At 40.6% G+C, this 24,182-nt stretch overlaps 1 protein-coding gene across 6 annotated transcripts in view; it reads left to right on the forward strand.

Annotated features, from left to right (window-relative positions):
- Positions 1-24,182, forward strand: part of adgrb1a (adhesion G protein-coupled receptor B1a) — a 113,475-nt gene that overhangs the window by 31,667 nt on the left and 57,626 nt on the right. For 4 of the 6 annotated variants that reach the window (XM_019880070.1, XM_019880069.1, XM_019880071.1 and 1 more), the window contains exons 3-13: positions 11,873-11,980; positions 13,326-13,487; positions 13,764-13,928; positions 15,230-15,394; positions 15,533-15,697; positions 15,905-16,006; positions 16,112-16,218; positions 18,869-19,063; positions 20,149-20,217; positions 22,423-22,531; positions 22,618-22,761. In XM_019880070.1, coding sequence (XP_019735629.1) covers positions 11,873-11,980; positions 13,326-13,487; positions 13,764-13,928; positions 15,230-15,394; positions 15,533-15,697; positions 15,905-16,006; positions 16,112-16,218; positions 18,869-19,063; positions 20,149-20,217; positions 22,423-22,531; positions 22,618-22,761 — 1,491 coding nt within the window. The remainder of the gene's footprint in view (positions 1-11,872; positions 11,981-13,325; positions 13,488-13,763; positions 13,929-15,229; positions 15,395-15,532; positions 15,698-15,904; positions 16,007-16,111; positions 16,219-18,868; positions 19,064-20,148; positions 20,218-22,422; positions 22,532-22,617; positions 22,762-24,182) is intronic. The other 2 variants (XM_019880072.1, XM_019880075.1) reach the window with 2 other exon arrangements.

Here is a 24,182-nt window from a genome sequence, read left to right on the forward strand (position 1 = left end):
TTAGATCTGCAGTGTGGAACCTCCATATGTTTCATGGCTTACACAGTAAGATGTGACTAAAAAATGTTCATAAAAGCTGACTTGAATATCTGTACTTGATTTTGGGTTCATCAGAGGCACTTTAAATTGGTGGAAGATGTGTGCGCGCTCCCATTTAGCATGAATTTGAAGCGTTTGCGCGATGGGTTTTTGCTGAAACTTTCTTCATGCTTTTTGGAGTTCTATTGTCATAGATCTTCCTTTTCAGTATGGTCCAAAAGTTCTGAAAAAGGATTGAAGTTAGGTGATAATGATCCAGCTCTTCTTTTTACGCCCTGCCAAGGAATGGCCAATTCTAATTTTGACACCTTCAGGCACCTTAAAGGGTCTTTCATTATCATTCTCGATTATTTCAGCTCAAACAGTCACTCTGCCATTTCCTTTCTGACATTACAGCCTTAATGAAACTTTGTGGCCATCCACCAAGCATTCAGAAACTGTCCGGACCATTCAAATTACCAAGTCATTCATCAGCGAATAATAAATAAACCTTGTACATCTGAGCATACCGCAAATGCCTCTTTTTGCGAGAATTGGTTCGGGGTGACCGAAACACAACTTCATGCATGACTTGGGACTCCAGAAGCCCTTTTCTCCCCTAATTACTTGCTTTTTAACTGCTGCTCTCTTAATGACAGAAACATTCCGAAATACGCTTTTGTCTGACCAAACCGTTTTTTTTTTCTTTTAAACGATAATCCCACATATTCTCTTGAATGTGTCCAGTCTTTTCATTCTTTATGCAAAGTATTCGACAAATCCATCCTGTTCACGAGCAGATATATTTTTTGCCCCTCACCCCATCCTGCATAACAACGGTTTCTTGCTTGATCATCTGGAGCATCCTCCTTCACCCTCAGGATGCATTTTGAAGTCAATTGTGAGTAATTAATCAAGCTAAACAAAGAGAGCAAACACAACCACTACAGGAGAACAATAACGCAGGCCCAGTTATCGCTTAGCTTGTTTTTTCTGACACACGTTCCAAGTCTTAATTCAAGTTTATCAAACACACGTACCACTCACCAAATGAAAAAGATTTTCACTGGCGTTGTGGCACGGAAAAGCCTGCGATCCCCGTGACTACCTTACAGGAAAAATCAATTTTTAATTCCTTCGGTCAAAGATGAATCAAAGTCGTGATCCCTAAGGGTGGCCTCAAATTTTCTCTGAGAGGTGGATCACATTTGCATGCCGTACTTGGAAAACAGGAGTTTTAACGTGACGTCATAGTGTTGTGCATTTGTATGTTGAAACTTTGTTGCAAAATTGAAGATGGGGTTATGTTTGCTGAAGTATTGGACATCTGATGTGTAACTACTGACAGTTTTACTGTGGATGGAAAGTAAAAGATTCCCGAGCATATTCTCAAACACCCACACAACAAACCATCAAGTCTTTGCTTTGCCGTCTTAGTTTGACAAAGTTCACCTGGCTTCCCTTCCCACACCCGGCGCCATCGAGCACATTACCCACACTTCTCCATCATCCCATCCAAACGTCATAATTGCACACCTCTTTCTTTTCCCTACCATAATACGACTCCCAGCACCCACTGTACCAACTCCTTGTCCACCTCTACCGCTGTTTCGCTCACTCGGTCTCTCTGTGAGTCACAATGTAGTCACCATCCCACAATGTGTGGGGAGGGAGACAAGAGCTTGATGTATGAGAGCATTGTAAAGCGTGGGAAGACTAAACTGCATTGCTCAGAGATCTGCATTCGTGTGCGCTTCCATGCGTTTGTATGTGTGCCAAAAAAGCTGAGGCTGTTAAGGTCTGCGATCCCTGGATGCCTGTGAATATGTTCCTTAGGCTTATATCATAGCCCTTATGAGTTTAAAATGGAATGGTTAATGCATTGCTAAAGTTACTTGGAGAAAGATTTCGAAAAGAGATAATGACACATTCACTATAGGTGAATGCAGACTCTGCAGAGCGGGCCTGAGCACAAGAGCACAGCGGGGGTGAATTTGAGTCATGGACACAAAGTCTTGGGCAGGTGTTATATAAACAGCCTGTTCCTGAGGGGGAAAAAAAGTGTTAACAAATGGTGTAAAAGTCAAGTTTGAAAGTCTCCATCCATCCGTTTTTTTAATAGCACTTGCCCTTCATTCAGGTGACGGGAGCTGGAGCCAATCTTTATGCTGAATTTGGTTGAGGGGCAGGTTACATCCTGAAACACCATTCAGTCGCATGCGGGGCAATTTCAAAGCAGCCCTCAGCTAATTTGAAACTGTAACTACTGTACATGAAAGTCCGTTTTAAAATGATAAAGAAAAAGGACCCCTGATTGATTTAAAAAAAAAAAAAGAACTTTTGCAAACAAACTCTGGGAGTTCTGTTACTTTGCTAAGTCACTGTTTGTGCATGCAAGCTTTATCTCAACAAAGATGTGTGAGTCAAGGAGGACAAAAAAAATAAAGCCCCGATTCAAGGAGGACAAAAAAAAATAAAGCACCACCAAGTGAGCTGTCAATCCAACTGTTGAAAAACAGGGAAATCTGATCCCCATGCTGAAGGACCTTAAAGAAAGAGCTCTGTTTTTTTTTTTTTTTTTTTTTTTTTTTTTTTTTTTAATCGCTCCCTCTAAAATAGGACATCCATCTTCGGAATTGAAATGTCTGGATGGCTGACCTGCACCTGAAACCAAGGAGTATCCGACATGATATGTATTTATAGACAGTGTGGTTTGGCAGATGAGGAGCTGCTATATGAAACAGAGGGGTGTGATAGCTTATGTCCACGGTATAATTCAAAGTAAGACTGATTGAGCTACCTAACCAACGCTGAGTGACACGTAGTCATGGATGCCCTTGAAAGGGAATTTAATTTAGCTTCACATTCAAACAAATGTAACATTCATATAGTGCTTCATCCAGACCCATTCCTTGTAAGATGACACTACTAAATGTGTGTGCCCTGCGATTCGTTGGCAACAAGTTCAGGGTGTACCCTGCCTGCTGTCCGAAGACAGCTGGGATGGACTCCACCATGCCCGCAACCCTCGTAAGGGTAAAGCGGGTTAGACAATGGATGGATGGATGGACTTCTAAATGCTTGGCAAAAGGACTGAAAATTCATACTTTGTATTTATGATGATGGTAGTATAGTCATCTCTTTCAGGGTCACGGGTAACCTGGAATCCATCCCATCTAATTTAGGGCAAGTGGAGTGGTACACCCTGTCGCCACGATGGGCAATTGAGGGTCTTCAGTTATTCAAACGTGCATGTTTTAGGAATGTGGGAGGAAGCTGGAGTTCTGGGAGAAAGTTCAAAAATAGAGAGTACATGCAAACTTCACGTTTAAAAGCAAGACATTTGAACCCAGAACCTCTGATGCATAAATGCTCACCACTTTCTCCACGATAAATTGATGTGAAATCTTTGGAATAATTCAAGCAGAGCAAAAGATATGGCTTACAAGTCTCGAAATGACTTTTTTTCTTTGAGGAACAGTTTTGCGAATCAGTGACTTCATTTGAGGAGCAACTATAATTTTAAGGAGCCATTTTTTTACAGGTTAATCGCAGGGGCCGAAGGCAAGAGTTTTATTAAATAAAAATAATGTGACAAGAGTGAACAATTGTTTTTGGTTTTTAATATAATCTTTTTTTATTTGTTTAATTATGATTTTGAATAGTAGTAAACTAGTGACTGGCTGGCAACCAGTTCAGGTTGTCCCCTGCCCACTGCCCGAAGACAGCTGGGATTGGCTCCAGCATGCGCCGCGACCCTTGTGAGGGGAAGTGGATCAGAAAATGGATGGATGAATGGATGGATGGACGGATAGTAGTAAACTATTTTCTTGTCAAGAAACATTTTCAGTGGGCCAAATTCAAACAAATATACATTTCAAAGTTTAAACTTTTTTTTTTTTTTAATGGGTTATATGGTCCTTTGGAAAAGCTACGATAAGTTGATAGAAAAAAAAAGATGAGATCTACTGAAAACTAACATTTATTTATATGGATCTCAAAAGTCAAATTTTAAACTCAGGACTGTATTGACAAAATAAATAACATTAGTGATATAATGAATATTGAATATACTATATCAATATACTTTAATGCCCGCCATGTTTCTTTTCAAAGTTGGAAAGGCTCCAATTTTAACACAAGTCCAGCCCGACTTCTGTGAAAAGTGTACTCAATCACCCAAGCAATTCAATTCTTTCCTCAATCTGGGGTTATTGGAGCAAACAGCATGGATTTGTTATCTTCTCTTCTACTTGTCATCCTTTCGTGACCACAATACTCGGAAGGAGGTGAACATTACGGACTTGGGAGGGAACTCAGTAATGTGTAGAGCTGCACTAGTACCCATCTGAAGCCCGTTGCAAGTTAATTGGTTTGGCATAAGTGGCACAGAGTTTAGAGCCTGTGTCGACCGCCTACTTCCTGTGCATAGATGATGAAAGCACGTTGAGGCAAATTTTCTGCAAGATTCAATTATCGGAAAAAAAAAAGTTGTGATTCTCAATTTTGCTACTCAATATGTTTTATTGAGGCGCAAAATCTGAATTTTGACTTGCAATCTGGATTGCAAAATTTCTTATTTGGAGCTGGATTAATCCACACCTTAAATATTTTGTGTATAGTTAATGTTCCTTCCTGAATCAAGCCACTCACCATGATAAAAAAAAATGACATTGAATAATTTGGTGTCAGCTCGTGAAGAATTAAAATGGAGCGATTCCTGCTGCTGTATTTCATCCAAATATTGAATTCAAGGAGAGCATGGTGTCTCGAGACCAACATGGGCTGTGGCCTGGATGAACCCGTAACCTCTTACACTTTTTTATTGTCCATGCAATCTACTTAAAGAAGTGACTCTCTACGCGCCATTTATATGTAACGACAACAAGTGTAGTACAGGCAGCAGAGTGAAAAGGTGGTTAGCACATCAGCCCCAGAGTCAGGCTATCCAGCCATCCATCTATTTTCCGAACCGCTTGTAGTTTGAATCTCAAACTGCGTGGGGAATTTGAATGTTCTGTCTGTGCTTGTGTTTTCATCTGGTACTCCTGTTTCTTCTCACATCCCCAAAACATGATTTTTAGATTCACTGAATTATCTAAATTTTGCCTACATGCGGATGTGCCTCGAATTGTTGTTTGTCTATACAGTATGTGCGCTGAGATTGACTGTCAACCAAGCCAGAGTGTTACCCTGCCTCCCAGTCAGCTTGAATAGCCTGCAGGTACCCAAGACCCGAATGAGAACAAATGGTTTTGAAAATTGGGTGGATAGATCTCTCTTTTCTGTGTGAATATTTTGTAAATGTCACAGACACATTTTGAACAAACAATCAAACCTTGATTAGAATGTTACTTTTGTGGAGCAAATAATTTGTGAAATTATCAAATCTATCTGTCACTGTTAAATGGAATAGCCTTTTTTTATTTTGTTGGAAAAAAAATGAGCATTTCCAAACCCCTCACTTTTCAGCTCTTTTTAATGATAGTCTTGGCAATTTATGTTGAGTGCACTGCAGTCAAGTGTAGAACTTGACACCGTGACCACTCTGTCTCCATCCCTCTCCTTTCTCCCCCTGGCCCACACTCACACTGCTGTACTTATTCGGCTTCCAGTATGGTTGGGTGTGCCATACTTCATAATACAACATTGCATTGCTACAACTTTCTTCACTGTGGATTATTTTGGGTTGTTCTGGTAATCATTAATGAATAAATATGCCACAGGAATGAGTGTGCATGCACATGAGACAATGTGAGCCCCTCATGTGGAGGACCAAGTAGTTGGAGGTACTACATTGGCTACGTACATTTTCATTTACAGAAAATAGACCAGATGATTGAGACATTTTTTTTCCTTCTTTTAACATTAATCCTTGCTGCATTTGTGTATGTTTCACAGTTATAATTTGTCTCCATGCCAGTGAAAACGTGTATTCGCTCGACTATCCACCCATTTTTCTGTGCTGCTCAGTATGGCAAGTGAGGTGGGGCCTATCCCAGGTGATGTTTGGATGAGGGTGGGGGCCACCCTATTCCGGTTGCCAGCTACCGTAGTTGCAGGCCACATAAAGATAAACGCCCATTGACACTCACATTCACACAAATGGGCAATTTGGAGTCTTCACTTAACCCACCGTGCCTGTTTTGGGAATGTGGGAGGAAGCTTGAGCACCTGGAGAAAACTGAATTACATGGAAAACAACGGGAAGATATAAAGTGCAAGAGGGAATCAAATCCAGAACGTCTGAACTGTGGACAGACAGGCTCACCACGCCCCATGATGCCCATGTGCTGAAATATTAAGATGTTTCATTTTGTACGGGTTGTGACATTCATCTGAAATGCAAGATAGTCACTTGTCATGAGCACTTAAGCAAGTTGAATAATCTCTCAAGTGGCATGAAGGTGAGATAGTCACTGAGCGACAGTATAACCAGTCATGTACCGTAACAGAATACAAATATTTAATTTGTGTGGATTTGCCAATTTTTTTTTGAGTCATTAGGACTTGAGTGCGGTGCCTGTGCCCTTAATGTGTGTTTCTTTAAGGTGGACAAATGAAATAAGCCCCAAATGTTCTATAAACACTGTACATGAAATTAATATACAACACAATTGAGGTTAACATGTTGGTGTGGCCATTTCATTTTTTCCACACGGCCCCTTTGGAAAAGTAATTGCCCATCTTTGGTTCTGCGAATATGATTTACCCAGTACAGTGATGCCTCGCTCTAACGCGTTTCACATTCCGCGGCTTCGCTGTTTCACGGATTTTTTTTAGTGCAGTTTTTTTTAATGCTTTTAAACAGTGAATTGCGTTCTGCATCCTGATTGGCTAGGGCACTGACCGACGTGAACCTTGTCTGCACCTCGACTCTGTACAGCTTGCCAAATTTACCTTTGCAAATTTTTGGTCTTTGGTTTCATTGTATCAGTGGTGGATGCTGGTCTGTCAAGGAGGGGAAGCTCAATTTCGGCCTACATCATAAAATGTGTCCGTTTAATTATACGTGAATTCTACTCTCCGTTCCTTTTCAAAAAAATTAAAAGGATGCCTTCACCATAAGATCGGTGATTGGCTCAATTCGCTGTCAATCAAAAAGAGATTCAGCCATGAAGAAAAGCTGAGCTTCTGCATGCCCACTGTCCATAGACTCTCAGAGACGCTAAGCGTCCAATGGGCGGGACAAAACCAGCATTTATCCAATGACTCGTCTCGTTTCAATGCATTGTGACAACCTAAACTGAACTCTCTAGACGCCCAGTGGCGTTCTGGTTCTTTGTGGGATGTAATGCAGTGGTCCCTATTTTTTATTTATTTACTTTTTGTGTCACGGAGTGGTTGAGCCAAGTACACAAGGCTCGCAGGTCTGTCTCTGTGCGGCCCGGTCCCAAGCGGGCCAACGCCCAGGTCCGGCCGGCAAACCGATGGTTGGGGACCACTATAAGAATGCACAATATGCAACATATGCAATTGTGACAACTGAATTTCCTTTCATTTGTACATCTATTTTTTTTTTGTTTGTTTGTTTAAAAAAATTGATTAGGGTCACCGTGAGCAAGATTTGCTGCTGACTTTGGGCATTGACAAGTTACTTTGAACTGGCAGCCAGTTAATTGCAGAGCACATGCTGTCGAGGCTGCCAACCATTCAGACTCAACATTCACACCTATGCACAATAAAGAATCTTTAATAAACCTAAAATGCCTATTCATGGTTTGTGTGAAGAATCAGAAGGACACACCCACCATCCTCCCCCGAGGATTCACACAAGAGGGCCTGAGCTGCCATTCAAAGCAAGAACTCATCCGTTTTGTTCAGTAAAATAAAATTAATTAAAATGTCGCATTGCAACTACATTAATGAAAATATGAATGCGCATACAAATGGTCAAGTCATTTTTTGACGCGTCTTCCCCACTTGTACTTCAATTACCTCCCCTCGTCTTATCTGTCCTATTACTTTTTTTTTTCCTCAGTCTGTCCCTGGCTCCCTTTGTGGCCTCCTCTTCGCCTCCCCCTCGTTCTTCCTTTCACTGCCTGTTATCTCCAACGTGCAGTTGACTGCTTCTGTCCTCTGGGTGTCAGCACTTGCCTTATCCTCCACTCAACCATACAGCTTTATGTGAACTCGCCACCCCTGTTCTGTCAGCATTTTCATTTCCAAGTATTTTCTCACTCCGCACTCTGTCATTTTAGCCACTTCTCTTTCCCCGATCACGCATAAACTCACGTCAAAACACTCAAAAATCAATCAATGTGGAGCAATTGTACACAAGGCCTCCATCCTGTGTGTGTGTGTGTGTGTGTGTGTGTGTGTGTGTGTGTGTGTGTGCGTGTGTGTGTGTGTGTGTGTGTGTGTGTGTGAGCGTGCATATGCCTGCATGCCTGCATCCATGTTTTTCTGTGTGTGCATGTGATTTTACGTGAATAGGTGTGTATGCGTTAGTAGTGAGGGCACTAGTTTGGTGGCAGATATTGATTTTGAAAGCTGGTGGAATTTGAGCTGTTGCAGGAGATAAACCATCCACTCATCCCACTGCTCTCGATGGAAGCATAAGATGGATGCCAAGAAGTTAAATAATACAGGAAAAAAATCAAAACAAAATGCTATGCTGTACTGAACAACATATATATATATATATATATATATATAGGTCTCACTCCCTGAAGGAACAATATACACCTCTATATTTATTAAGAGGAGGGATTTACAGGAATGCAGGCGTTTGACAATAGGCATGTGGGTGGGGATTGATGAAATTCTGCAGCGCCCGGGACCCGGGATGCGTGGATACAGAAAAATCCTTCAGAATGACTGAGGACATACAGAAATGTAGTTTTCAAGGAAGACAATACGAAGCTACTTTCCAGTATTGAGGAAGAAGAAAAGTCCATCTTGTCATCATCGTCCAAAAAAAAATATATATATATATAAAAACGTATCCCACAGAGAAAAAAGAATCTTATCTCCCAAATGGAGTTACCTCCTCATTTTTCTTGCTTTGCTTAAAGCCTATGCTTGGAGTGACCGTCTGTCCTTCATTCAAAACTGCAGTTAATCTTCTTTTCATAATGCATATTTGTTCACAAAAAATAACCATCATAATTCAAAAGAGCAGCTGAAGGTTGTTCTTCTGGATCATGCACTCTTTGGTTCCCCAAACACTTGGGAAGGTAGCGCTATGTTTGTCATCTTATCTTCTTTTTAAAAGTGAAAACTTTTACGTTTCTTTTCTTCAGACAATGACGTGGATTTGGGGGAAGATTTCAATCTCAATTGCAAAATCAAGTAATAAGAATGTATTATTTTACTTCCTTGCTGTGCCATTTATGCCATTTGGCACTTTGTCATACCTTATTGGATTTGAGTAAAATAATATTTCATGTCGTGTTTTTTTTTGTTTGTTTGTTTGTTTGTTTTTTAATCAATTAAGTTACGTGATGCACACGTTAATATAACAGCGGCGCCAAGAGTGTGCTCCCTTTTCTCATTTCCTCTCTGTTTACATTTGCTGAGTGTAATTTGATCAGTGGCCAAGAAAACCCAGACTCCAAAGCACTAGATGGTGATCATGTTTTCTTTCATCTCTTTGAGCTGCGACGTTTTTTGAACCTGTACAATGCTGACCGGTTACAGAGATAACTGTACATCTCCTACATGCAATATTTGTTTTTTTGTACACATTTGATCTTCCTCGGCTCAGGTTAATGTGACAGACATGTCCTGGAGTGTCCCAAGAATACTTGACTTTATGCTCACAACAGCGGTAAAGCACCCTTTTGTAGCACTTGTGTAGATAAAATTGCAGTTTTGTCCCTGTTTGAGACGTTTCCACCACACAGAGATTCTCAGTCTTCAAGTCAAGCTTTAAAAGTGACGTTGTTTAATCTGTCACATTTTAAAGGGGAAGCTTTTCCTTCCATCTATATTGATTTTAGAGTGTTAACTCCTTTGTGATGCTGCAGTATAAATTTGTCTATTGGTCCATAAATGAGTATTGGTCGCCATAAACAGGCTCACTAATCAAGTTGAAAGAGAATAAAAACCTATCGCCTCTCTTGTGGCATTGCATTTAACAACAATAAATGATTGGGCCACAGTGCAATCAGATAAATTAAAAACACAATTATTATTTTTTTCACCCCTCTCATACACACCAACGATCTAAATAAACAATTTCACAAATTGCAGTTTACAAGTAAAAATTTGCGTTTTGCACCTGAAGAACGTAGATTACGTTTACATGACTACTTGGGTGAAGGCCAACGTTCGAACTTCTGGAACATTCGGAATAAACTGTTTACATGAAGGAACAGACAGAGTTACTCCCGGATTTGAATAACCCGATTTCAACAGCGACGCACAGGCATCGTGACGCAAATTTCTGCTTGTTATTTCCTACCTTCAACAAAACATTTCATGTCACTCACCACAGGAATAAAGCAGTCGATTTCCTCCTTGCTCCAAAATGTGCTTTTGTGCCGCTTTTTGACCTGTGTGTGTGTATTCCCGGCAAGCTTTGCCCCATATGCACCTATGACTTATGCACATGTACATACCTGTGAGTATACACACTGTGTCATTTTCGATGCAGAGACAGAAAATAATGTGAAAACGCCGCGGAGCATGCACAGAACACAAATCAATGCACCGTTCAAAAGGAGGTAACCTGATCCTGTTTACATGATCGAATATTTGCATGAGAAAAGGGGGAACCCGGAGCATATTTTGGGTTGTTGCGCATGTTTAACGAATGTTTACATGGCCTTTTAAAACCTGAATACTGCTGATATTTGAGTTTTTGACTGCATGGAAACTTAGTCATTGAAACACAATACTGCAAATGGGTGTTGATGTTGCAGCCTGCAGAGCTTTTCAATGTTAACGGAAATCATTGAACACTAACGTGTTATGCCAGTAACACGTCGTGATTGTTCCAAATATTAAATAAGAAAAAAAAAAAACATACAAGATTGACTGCCACAACCGGCGATAGTTTTTATTCCACTCCCTCCAAGCAGGAGTCGGGGTGCTCAGTGAATCCCTCATAACCAATCAGGCATGGGAGTTCCACTTCAAGTGAAGCATATGACCCCAACGTGCGTATGAAATTCCAGTGCCCAATCTGTTGTGCAATTCTCATTAGTTCTCACGGTTACTAGCTGGCTACTTCATCACTGCGCAAGCTGCCAGTCACACTTGGGTATGTCAGCCAGCTTGCGACGTAACTCGCTCTGGGTCGGGCCATAGCTTGTCATTTGGGACCCAAGGTAATCGTAACAGCCTTGAAGTATGAGGCTGTTTTGATGCTAGTTTTGCTGGTGCACCAAATGGATGGAATAACGAAGAAGTACCTCAAATGATCTTGACTGGTGTTTCCCCTTGCAATATATAAGAAAATATGCAATACATTAAGTGATATATTCCCATATATGAGATTTTGTATTTGTATTTCACCATATATAGCAATATAAGCATAGACGATATATATATATATATATATATATATATATATATACACACACACACACACACAGTTACAGGACATTGTTTTTTTTTTGTATTGTGAATATGTAACGGTGGTACATGTCATTCTCCAATCCTGAAGGATACAGTATAATTTGTGATGTGAGTATACTGTATGTCGATTTGTGATTCATGATTCATTTAAAGTGCTTACTTCCATGCTCTTTTTCATAAATATGGTTTTCCTGTTTATTCGAATGAAAGTTAAATGACAAGAAAATGTTGCACTTCAAAACATATCTATCAAGCTGCCTTTATTTCTAACTTAATGAGTTTATTTCTAACTCTTGCTACCACTCTCACCCATGGCCTACTCTCTTAGGTAAAGACCTGCACATTTCTCGAAGTCAGTCACTTCGTTCAGTGGACAGTCGTAAGCAGCTTGATGATGGAGACAAGCAACACAGTGGACAGCAAAACCCTCAGACAGGTAAGAGAGTTAGACGGAGAGGTCCCTTGCAGTAGCTTTTGGTTTACCACACACACACACACACACACACACACACACACACACACACACACACACACACACACACACACACACACACACACACAACTCAAACTACTTGCACACATTTCTGCAACTACTTGTTGGAGACATGTGAGTCTGCTTGTTGGCTACTTTTGAGGTATCCTCGAACAAGTCATCTTCCCCACCACCCCAGCCCAATACTGCATCACTCTTTGTACACCTCTGAATCTCTCCCCTGCATGCCTGCATATGTGAGACCTGGTTCTGTGTGTTTTGTGCAACACAGAGTATACATGGGAGTCTGAGTTGAGTTTGCCCGAGAGGAACACTAGTGAGTATGATAAATGTAAAATAGTCCAAATGAGATTGTGTTCCTCTCTCTCTGATATCGCTATTATCACTTTGCTGTGAGACAAAGCGGGATGTTTGTGGTTGAAGGCGCCAGTTGCATCAGGCAAGTGATAATTGCCTGTTCATGTGTGTACATTATGCCTTCGCCTAAGGAGAAAGAGAAACTATTTAGGCAAGCCATCAGGGTATTTTTTTTACTGACTCCTTGCATGCAAGTTTTTGTAAATTGTATCTGTCATTAGTGTCTGTCCGTCTTGTCTACTGAAGGTGAACATTTACACACATATGCAAGTGTGTGTGTTTGTGTGTGTGTGTGTGTGTGTGTTTGTGTTTGTGTGTGTGTGTGTGTGTGTGCGTGTGTGTGTGTGTGGTGTGTGTGTGTGTGTGTGTCCCTGCTTCTTAGCTGTGAATATCTGGATTGTCACTCCCTGAGCAACACTGTATGGGTATCCAGAGCTTCTGACAAGTTAACTGACATATCCTAAGCCAGAGGAGCTAATTTCCCTAAAAAGTAAATGGAGAGTATAAACTGTCTCAGCCACACCAGCAAATACTCGAATATTCCCCTGTATACATTTGAATGCAAATGATTGGTTGATCCCCATTTGTATCTGATACAGACTTTTTGCAGCTTATTGTTTTTAAAGGGGTCATCCTTTTAGGTTTGCTTAGGCCATTGGATCATTTGGTTGGGCAAGTTGAAGTGTCTTTATTATAAGTCTGAACGCTTCCAACACATTTTTCAAAACATATTTAAAATTATCTGTGGAATTGAACATCCTGATCTGTCCCGTAGGACAAATGTGCATGCATCTAAAATGCCAAGAGACTACCCGTCATCACACAAATCCTCCAGAGGCTAGTTCCTGCATGCAAATTAGTTATGGCCCTCTCCTTTCCTCTTCCTCTTTTTCTTCTTCCCCATTCTTGACCCGCCCTTCCTCCTCAATAGACTCAACCTCAGGTGAGGAGTGGTCAGCATGGAGTGTGTGTTCTGCTACATGTGGGGAGGGCTGGCAGAGTCGCACTCGTTTCTGTGTCTCCTCCTCGTACAGTACCCAGTGTAGTGGGCCACTGCAGGAGCAGAGAACTTGCAACCCTGCTGTTTGTCCAGGTAAGTTCCCTTTCCCAGTCCGTCGACCCAACCCTCTGCGCTTGCCAAGCCCTCTCCTTGATGCTTCCCCACTCCTTGTAGCATTCCCAATCTTCTACTTAGGATACTATTCGCCTTCAATGTGAATATTTTTTGGCCTTAAGCTACAGAAAAAGGCTTTCAACAACAACACGCTTGATCAAAATATATGATCATGGAAAAAAATGTCAATGGATTTGACAATAATAATATTGGTGTCGCTACATGCAAATCATACTCTAGCTTCTCTGTTTGCAGTGGCCGGTGCTTGGGATGAATGGTCACCATGGAGTTTATGTTCGTCAACATGTGGCAGAGGTTATAGATCCCGAACACGAACCTGCACCCCTCCCCAGTTTGGAGGAGATCCCTGTGATGGTCCAGAGAAACAGACTAAATTCTGTAATATAGCTGTCTGTCCAGGTGAGACACACAATGCATCTGTTTTCTGTAAAACTTAATGTAACATCTACATTGTGTGTGTGTGTGTGTGTGTGTGTGTGTGTGTTTAAAATGTATTATCAATAAAATTTATTACCATAAAAAATACACAAAGGTACTGAAATTGCTACAATGATTTGAATTTGTTCACCATGGTTCTTCCAGTGCCTTGCAAGCCAGCACCCGCCCATTGGTGTCCAAATCCACAAAGGTACTGAAAATTGCAACAATGATTTGAATTTGTTCACCATGGTTCTTACAGTGCCTTGCAAGCCAGCACCCGCCCATTGGTGTCTGAATCTGTGTGAAAGGGGGGATGCGAATCTCTGTATAGTGCTCTTGCTACCTTATAGTGTTGATAAAGCGCTACATGACTATCCTTGTAATTCGTGATGATTTATATATCCTGCCCCGCATCTCGTGCATTGTGGCTGGACAGGTGGATTTCAATGCTCCTTTTATGGCCCGTCTTGTCTGCTTTAATTCCCCTTCTGAGATGAGCTCTGGCAGCTCTGCACGGAGCTCTGTCACCTCACCTGAAGGCAGCGTTGTGGGCCCTGAGGAGTGTGTTGACTGGGCCGGTCATCCAGGGTTTCTGGTTTGGGAACACCTGAATGTTTTTTTCCAGTCACATTCCCAAAATGGAACTTGACATCGTTTTGTACTATCCTGTGAAAATGTCCAGCTCCTCTTCTTCAAATATGGCCCAGTCTTTCTGTTCAATGCAGTCCTTTAATTTGGCGATTGCATTGTCCGGCCAGGTTCTAACTGTTTTTGTGGTGGACCTGGCATTGTGTCAGAGGTGGGTATAAGCTGGGGAGAGCAAGAGGGAGAGATGATCTGACTGGCCAAGGTGGGGAAGAAGTATGGAGTAAACATGATCCAAGATGTTTACTCCAGCAGAACCTGACATGTTGCTAGAAATTCCAGCGTACAGCTTTTGAATTGAATTGAATACAACTTTATTGTCAAATGTGCTACAAACATACCCTTTTGAGTTTGGCTTATTACAGTTATGGGGACACCATCATCCCACTGCTTGAATCTGTGTAGGGTATAATGAAATCACAAAACTATCAAAGCATTCTGGAGTGAAGTTTGTTGCCCAGTGTCAGAAAGATGGGTCTACGCCACAAGGAATGGCTCTTCCAACAGCATCAAGACATCAAACACAAAAATGGCTATGAACAAATGATGTACCACTGTGCTGCCAAAACGTAATGATACACATAACTCTTGAGTCTTTTTGTGCTTTGCAAATTTTCTTCCCTGACTATTCTCAGTGGATGGCGAATGGAATGAGTGGTCAAGTTGGAGTTCCTGCTCATCTTCCTGCTCTAATGGGACCACACAACGAACAAGAGAGTGTAATGGCCCCTCATACGGAGGTTCTGAATGTAGAGGAGAGTGGTTGGAGACCATTGACTGCTTCCTTGGGGAATGCCCTGGTAGGGGAGAGAACATGTTTATTGAGACTTTTTACACTTTATGCATGCCCTTATATTGTACCCATGACTCCTGTGTATCGACCAATTCCATTTTTTTTTTTTTTTGCAAATGGGCTAACATTGCAAATGTCTTTTCAGTGGATGGGAGGTGGCAGCCATGGTCTTTATGGTCAGGGTGTTCCAAGACTTGTGGCGGTGGTAGACAGCAGAGAAACAGAATTTGTTATGGGCCCTTTTTTGGGGGACAATCTTGCCCTGGAGAACGAGAAGAGGTCCGACACTGTAATGAAAAAAGATGCCCGGGTAAATAAAATCCAACATTCTGTGTGATTCTTTTTCTGTTGGATGTGAGAAATATAAACATGTATATTTTACCCTGTACTGACTTGCAGTCAGGTAAATGTTTTGACACAGTTAAACAATCATTATGACAGTGTCCTCACCTTTGACTGGTAGTTTATCAGATTTTTGTGATGTTCAACAAATTAATTCATATTTTGGTGTCATTAGAGCCTCATGAAATATGTGCTGAGGACAACTATTCAAACGTTGTTTGGAAGATGACTCCTGCTGGAGATACAGCAGCAGTACGATGTCCTCCCAATGCAATGGGTTAGCGTCGGCCATCGAGACACATATCCTACTGTCCAAAAAAACATTGGAACGTAAAATACGCACAGGCAATATGCAACAATAGTTACATCTGTCTCATTACAGGTTTGATTTTGCGTCGCTGCATCCTTGATGAGGAGGGTATGGCATACTGGGAGAATCCAACCTATATGAAGTGCATTTCCAATGATTATCGCAGCATACAAACTTTGGTGAGTTTCATATTTTTAAGAAGCTGATGCAATTACATTTTCCATTATGTGCAAATAGCGGCAATGAGATTCTCAGGCTACTTTGGCTGTGCCTAAAAAATGGTGTCCAAGTAGAACACACTGTGCTGAGATTAAGTCATATGACTCACACATTTCGATTGTACTTGACATCAAACATGAATCGTCGTTCCCTTTCATAACAAATGAGACCAACGAGTGTTATTTGGGATCATATTTAATCAAACCATTTGTCCCTTACTTTTCTGCATACTTATCAGATACCATAAAAGATTCTCTTGTCATTTTCTGTCTTTTTTTTTTTTTTTTTATACTTGGAACAATCTCGATGCATTACGGGCTTAATGTTAGCATTCACTCAGTGGTTTCCCTCACATTTGGCAGCTCTGCGTTTCACCACATAAATGCATGTTTATTTTGTCTCGCAAACTGTGATGCAAAACTGCTTATTTCAAGCCTTGCTTTCATACACAAGGTGACCCTCAGTATATGCATGGGACTACCAATTTGGAAAGTCCTTTCTTCTTTTTTAATTTTTTTTTGTTGAGTGGACATTTTTATAATGGTGTCATGGCAAGGCTAATAAGAGTGACACTATGTGAGGTTTCGTGTTCTACCTGTGTTTCATTGATTTCCGGCTGTTTGCTGAGTACCAACTTCTTAAAAGCATCCAAGGCTTTCGTCAACGCACACACACACACACACACACACACACGCACACACACACACACACACGCACACACACACACACACACGCACACACACACACACACACGCACACACACACACACACACATGCACACGCACACACATACAGAACCTGTGTTATACCTACAGCCTTCCTACCTTATTGAGTAGACGCAATTGTAATGGGGTCTCGCTTCGTGTCATACTTGTATGAGGCCTGTATCTTGCTAACGGAAACCAGATTCATAACCTACTTGTGGCTAGACTAACACAAGTTAGTACATCCTTTTACAAAAAATTGCCTAATTTTCTCTGCCAATACCAAACTGCTCCTTTGACTCTTGTTTGGTGTTTTGTGGATTGAGTGATTGACTGTTGATGTTACCATCTCCAAGATGGCCGCCGAATGCATACACAGTGAGGCGGGGGTGGTATGTAGAGCAAACAATTGAAAATTGAGCCATCAAATTTTAGTCAAACACATGCCAACTTCTTCCCGTAATCTGGTGCTGAGTCTTGTTTTTGTGTTTTACATGCTGTTCTTGCCTTACATGTCAATGACTGAGATCCTACAGCAACAATGCTGGCATCTGATCTCCGACACCTGGGAGCCAGCACCTACATATATTCTGGGCTATTATTTAGCTATTATAAAGTGTGATTGACTTTACCACTGCAGACTACAGACTGCATGATATTGAAAAAAATGCAATAATGAAATATATTTATTCTTGCGGCAAAATAAGTAGGCTCAACGTATTCTAAGCTAATTCATTGTAATCAATGCAAAGTCAATACATTGCAAGAACACATCTCGCGATATATCAGCTACAACCTTTAATAATGCACTAATTTCCCAAATGTATTCCTCTGCGTGTGAACAGATGAATGAGAGGTGTTAACCCGGTTCACTTTGAAGAAGGCACTTGATTAAATTCACTTCAATGACATGAATTAGTTAAGAGGAAGATTTGACGCATTCTATAAGCCTCCCAACGTTACCGATCCCAGCAACAGGCCAACCCGCTCAAGGCAGGGTCTATGTATATTTGATGTCGAGGAGTTGCAATGGACCAACCCACTTAATAAAACATCCATATACATATGACTATGGACTCATTACATATAATATGGGAGCCAAGAGGTCAGTAAAGAGGCTACGTATCCTTCTACTGGCTGTCACATGAACAATGGATCACAAATAGCTAGATGTTTGATGAATTGAGAGAATCCATGTATCATTTGTTCTTTTCATTTCTTTCCAGTTCTTTCCATTTCCACTATTGGTGATCGAAAATCAAAGAATAAAAACATGACTCAATATTTGTTTGTGGATCTAAGACACACACACACACACACACACACACACACACACACACACACACACACACACACACACACACACATACACAGACACACACACACACACACACACACACACACACACACACACACACACACACACGATCAGTTGTGTTTACCGGAAGTGAGGTAATTAGCATCAATGTAGATTGTTAGCTTGTTAGCCACCACAATCAATACAGACCATGACCTTGATGTATCAAATCATCCATCAGCCATATTATATCGAGGACAAATGCTTCTCCCTGTTTGTTTCCAGGCTTACCTGGATGTTGACCTCTTGTCGTATTTTGTGCCATCTGACGTCAAACTGGAATTTACTTTTTTTTTTTTTTTTTTTTACACTGAATATTTTAGAGACGTTGGTTTCTTCAACATCTAATTTAAAAAAAAAAAAAAAAGGAAAGAGGCATTCTATTGAACGATTCCAGTTCAGATTTAGAAATTCAAAATCAGGTGTAGATGTCGTTTGACAAATTTCAATTTAATCAACCATCATGCGGACCTCTCTAAGTTATAATTACACCTCATGCTATGTTGTTATAATTAACAAAAAATGTTGCGGTCAAACTCTTTTTGTCAGACTCGAGAACATTTATCCAAAGCACAGCGAGGCCTTGTGGGTGATGGACTCTCTGAAGTGATGACTAAACTGAGGGTGACTTCCAGTGATGGCACCAGCTACAGTGGTGATTTGCAGGCCATTTTGGATGTGCTGAAGAACATGACTGAGATCTTCAGGAGGGCATACTACAGTCCCAGCAGTGCAGACATGAGGGTAATAACCAGAAACCTGTGTCACATTGTAACCAAAGGAACAATTGTGGCGGATTGATTCGCCAAAGGAACAATTGTGGTGGATTGATGTGCCTCATAAATCCTTGGGGAAACCGAAACCAAGTTGCCATGACTATCAATGCTTTTATTCGATATCTGCTTCTTCTTCTGTCTTTTGGCGGTCGGCAAACAACTTTTCACGTGTTACAGCCATTTTCTGAAATGGAGTGTGGGTCTGCATAATACTAGTTCACAACCTCCTATTTTATCCTACTCTTTCAAAAAAATATACAGTATATTAATTTAAACCTTAATTCAGAACTTCTCTGTAAAATCTCTCTAGTATTCAAAACTACTTTCTGACTTAGCTCATTAATTAGTTGTTGTCTTGCCTGACTATATTCAACACATGATTCTAATACATGCCCTATTCTCTCTGTCTTTCTCTCTCTCTCTCTCTCTCTCTCTCTCTGTTTCTCTATCTTCCTCCTCTTTTGTCCTGTGCATACTTCTAGCACTGCCTGCATATGTTTGAATTATATAAATCCTTCAAATCCTTCTCCTTTTCTTACTTCATTGGTGGATTACAGCTCTTTGATGCATACCGTCACCTACTGCACTGGGAGCACAAAGCGTTTCCATATGTAGTCAAAGCGGCTGTATTCAGTCCCGCGAACTAACACACATGAGGCAGGAGCGTTTTTCCATCAGTCAGCAAAACGGGTGACCGCTAGTGACTGACTGACAGACCTTCCAGACAAAAACGAATTAACGAAAACCCGCTTCCATCGGTGCTTTCCGTCCATTTTTTATTTTTTTAGTTTAGTTTCTGGTCATTCGTCAGCAAAATGGCCATCAGTACTGACCCTCTGTCAGTACTGATGGAATGCCCACCTCTCTGTTTTAGTATATGTATTAATTTTTTAACGTAATATCAATATGGGCTTGTGTCAAAAATGGTCATAATTAAATTGTCACAAGATTTTTTTTATTTATACATTGGAACTTTAAATTGTGTAATAGTACATCGTAAACTTTCTGATTTGTCAAATATTTTATGATGAAATATAATTTTTTCTGTTCTAGAACTTTGTCCAGTCACTTAGTAATCTACTAATGGAAGAAAACCGAATGCGATGGGAAGAAGCTCAACTGGTAAAGGTCATTTTTATATATTTGCACCTTTTTGTAATTGCATACAGTGCATATATATATATATCATCACATAAATATTTGAGATTGTCGCAACAATATGTTTTGAATGTTGAAAGTGATATCATTAAACAGCTTTCAATAAATGTTTTCTTTAACTTTTCGCCTTCACTTGAAGCTTCTTTAAAACAGATGCAGTCTTCAGGTTGAATAGATCACTTTATGTGTGCTGTTTTTATCTATTTACATTTTCTCCTCACGGTATTTTGCCAGATAGTGTGGAAACGCCGCATCTTCCATGTTGATTGACACAAACATACTACCGAGCTGAGAGCTATTTTGTACATCTGAAAGGTGCAGTCCTCAGTGCACAATAAATCGTGTTGTACTTTGATTTGCGTGTGCTTACTGTGCTCTGTGGTTTCCAGACTACACATAATGCTTTTTGTATATCTGGCCCAAACACTCTATCCAAATGTTTCTGGCTTGGCGCTTCTTTTTACAATTTTACAACCCATTGTTGTCCGCAAGTCAAAAAGCTTGCCACCCCATGTTTTAGGCCACTCACAAACACTGACAAACATGTGACGATCATTATTTTGTTGAATTTTCTCTCCACTTATTAATTTGCCTTCTATTTTGCTGTCCAAAGTTGGATACGCTTCACTTTAGCGAACGAGACCCCTGTGAAGTGTACTTCGTCACCCAATCACATTATTCTGGTCTGTCATGATAAGATTGGGTTAGCTTAGCAATTGGCATGGTTTCTCCATCTTTTCCTCTGTTAATTACTCAGAGTAATCCCTGAACAAATATGAACAATGATTGAAAGGAGTGTATCTTATTGCCAGCAATGCTGGCCGTGATTACTGACTTAGGAGCGAAACCGCTACATTTTTAGCAAGCATTAGAAGCCACCCGAAGCTTGTTGCTAGACTTGCTATAGCTAGTTGCTTTGGCATCCTGCTTCGACCAACCGACTACTCGGCTGCAGATGACACGCTTTTTGGGGTGGTCTCCACCGTTCAATTATTGGAAAAATGTAAACATCTGTGAATCTGAGTTTTGTTATCCTTTGTGTTTTTATGAAGCAAACTGCTATGCTTGTGCAATTTGAAGGTGTACCCAGCATGCCTTGAGGAACTATTTTTTTGGAAATAGTTATTAATAATTCCAGGTTTCTTCTTGGTAGGTTAAACAGCGTCTTCCCTCTCGCCATTAACTCCCTAAACCGTAACCCAAATCTATCGTGGGTCTTTGCATTTTTGCACACCCCAGTGGAACAGTATATCGCACCAATCATTGTAGCTCCAGCTCTCTTCATACTTGAGCAGTTGTCGTTGATCAATATTCCACAGCACTAGACACTTTAAAGTGCTCAAGGACTTTCTGTGTAATTCCACACCTGAAACTGTACTACAATTACTGCTACTGGTCACTTAAAAATGGTGAAAAACGATTATCTGCACCAACTGAACAGCCGTCATCGTACTGGATCGCACCACTGATCACGTTATCTCTGCTCGATGACTCTGTACACTGTCGCACAGCTGTCATTGGGTGGTACCACTGCACAATGGTCCCCTTACATTACGGAAAGTTTCTCGATACTTATATGCCATGTCTTTGTTTATCGTAGTTGCTTCTTATTGCAATACAAGTGAAGCCGATACTACCACAAACAAATTCCTTGTGGGTTTTACATACTTGGCCAGTAAAGGTGATTCTGTTTCTACTTATGATTCGAGTAGTAATATTCATTTTTTGCATTCACTCAAATTGTTTTTTAATAATTGTCATTGACTGTGAAATTTAATTTTGCACCACCGGTCATTGTGACTGATATGTAGGGCGACAATGGATATGATTCACTTCCCAATATTGTTTTTCAGTTCCACCTAGTGGCAGCTGTGTGGCATAAGATTGAAAGAGTTTGCCCATCAAATGAAGCTTTGGCATTCTAATTACATGCAGTTTGTTGCAGATGACAAATGACAATAGATGTGATCGTACAAAAGTCACAGGATGGATCGTCTTCAGATATACGGTATATACTGTATCGTAATATCGCCCAGCTCTAGCTGTCTGTATGGTGTGCAAAAAAAAAAAAAAAGTCCATACTAAGGTATAAGTTAGATTGCCATTCAGAGAGCATACTTGTTTTGAATAAAATATGTCTTTTGTTGTATTTTTCATTGTCTCTCACAGCTGGGTCCAAACATCAAAGAGCTGTTCCGCCTGTTTGAGGACTTTGTGGATGTCGTCGGTCTGAGAATGAAAGACTTTCAGGACATGTATGAAGTGACTGACAACATAGGTAAGCCTTGACAAATACTTATGTGCATTGCCATTGCTAAGATATTCTTAGGTAATATGTTAATAACGTTGTCATTTTTGCTCTAGTTTTAAGCATCCACAAGCGTCCTGTGCTGAGTAATGCAGATATCAGCTTCCCGATGAAGGGTTGGAGAGGCATGGTGGATTGGGCTCGCAACTCAGAGGACAGAGTCATCATCCCAAAACACATCCTGCTAACAGCCAAGCCAGGTTGAGTGCTGCACACATTACACCAGCTACAGTATGTGTAGGGTGATTGATTGATTGATTGATTGATTGATTGATTGATTGATTGATTGATTGATTGATTGATTGATTGATTGCCACTTGAGGCACGGTTCCTCTAAAATAATTATTGCAACTGTAATGCTTCCATGATTGGCGAGCAGGAGCACCTCCACATGGGAAAGAAAGAAAGACAGAAAGAGAAAGAAAGAAAGAAAGAAGATATACAAAATAGTTCAGTACCATTGTGGAAGCTATGATGAAACAAAAGCATAGCAGGGGGGAAAAAAATAGCTGTATCAGTGTCAATATCCATAAGCTTAGGTTTCACAGAAGGACACAGGGGGCATGTCCCTTGCACATTTTCAGAGGTGAGTTTTTGGCTTTTTTTTTCCCATCCAAAAACCATGTAACACGATAATAAATGGAGACATGACAAACACTCGGCTTCGTTGGCCCAATTACATCAGTTCGTAAAGTCAACATACTAATAATGTATGGCTGTAGTTTGGAGACCCCTAATTTAAGATATGTTTGTTTTATGCTGATCCAAACAGAAGATGCAAAAGTGGTATATCGTCTCCACTGTTGATTTCACGTTAATACAAGAAAATACTGTCTGCATACTCTTGTTTGCAGACAGTATTAATTTAATTTAAGACAGTATATAATTACACACACAGACAGTGTGTGTAATTCTACTGTGTCTGTATGCCAGGTGGCTAGTGGTGCTGTGATGTAACTCCACCAAGTTCTTGTGTATGCGTAAAATCTCCCTTCGTCTCTGATCTGCGCTCTATTTTAGTAATGGTAGATGAACAGAGTCTGGAAAACATCTACGTACAATATAACCTTCCATTGTCTGTATAAAACTACTAAACTGTTTTTTTTTTCTTTTTTTCATGTGTGGGATATTGTGGTAGCTATAAAGAACACTTTTTGACTTGACTTGCACTTTAACCACTGATAGTAAACTTAATTTTGGGGCTAAAAACCGGTCAATTTATTTTGTTATTTCCAGGAAGCTTTACTATTTGCTTTTATACTGCAATGCTCATTGTGACTGATATGGAAACGTGACGAAAGTCACATTCGGTAGTTGTTCAGACGGGACACAACTGCTTATTGGGATTATGGTTGCGAGCATCTGGGGACGGTGACTGGACTGAGTGAGGTGCTGAAAATGTCAGTCAGGACATCTGCCACGTCGTCAGCACAAACTTTTAACACTCGTCCCACGATGTTGTCTGGGCCCTCTGTTTTCTGGGCTTGGCCCTGTTTAAATCCTCTTTGTGGTTGCTCAGATTGATGGTTAGAGCTGGCTGGTATGAAGGTGGTGAAGGGTATTCATCTACATAGACGCATATTGCTGCTGACAGTGGCATCCTCTGTGCCATGTTGCTAAC

This window comes from Hippocampus comes, unplaced genomic scaffold, assembly GCF_001891065.2.
Source record: "Hippocampus comes isolate QL1 unplaced genomic scaffold, H_comes_QL1_v1.1 scaffold135, whole genome shotgun sequence".
In the NCBI taxonomy this organism is placed as follows: Eukaryota; Metazoa; Chordata; class Actinopteri; order Syngnathiformes; family Syngnathidae; genus Hippocampus; species Hippocampus comes.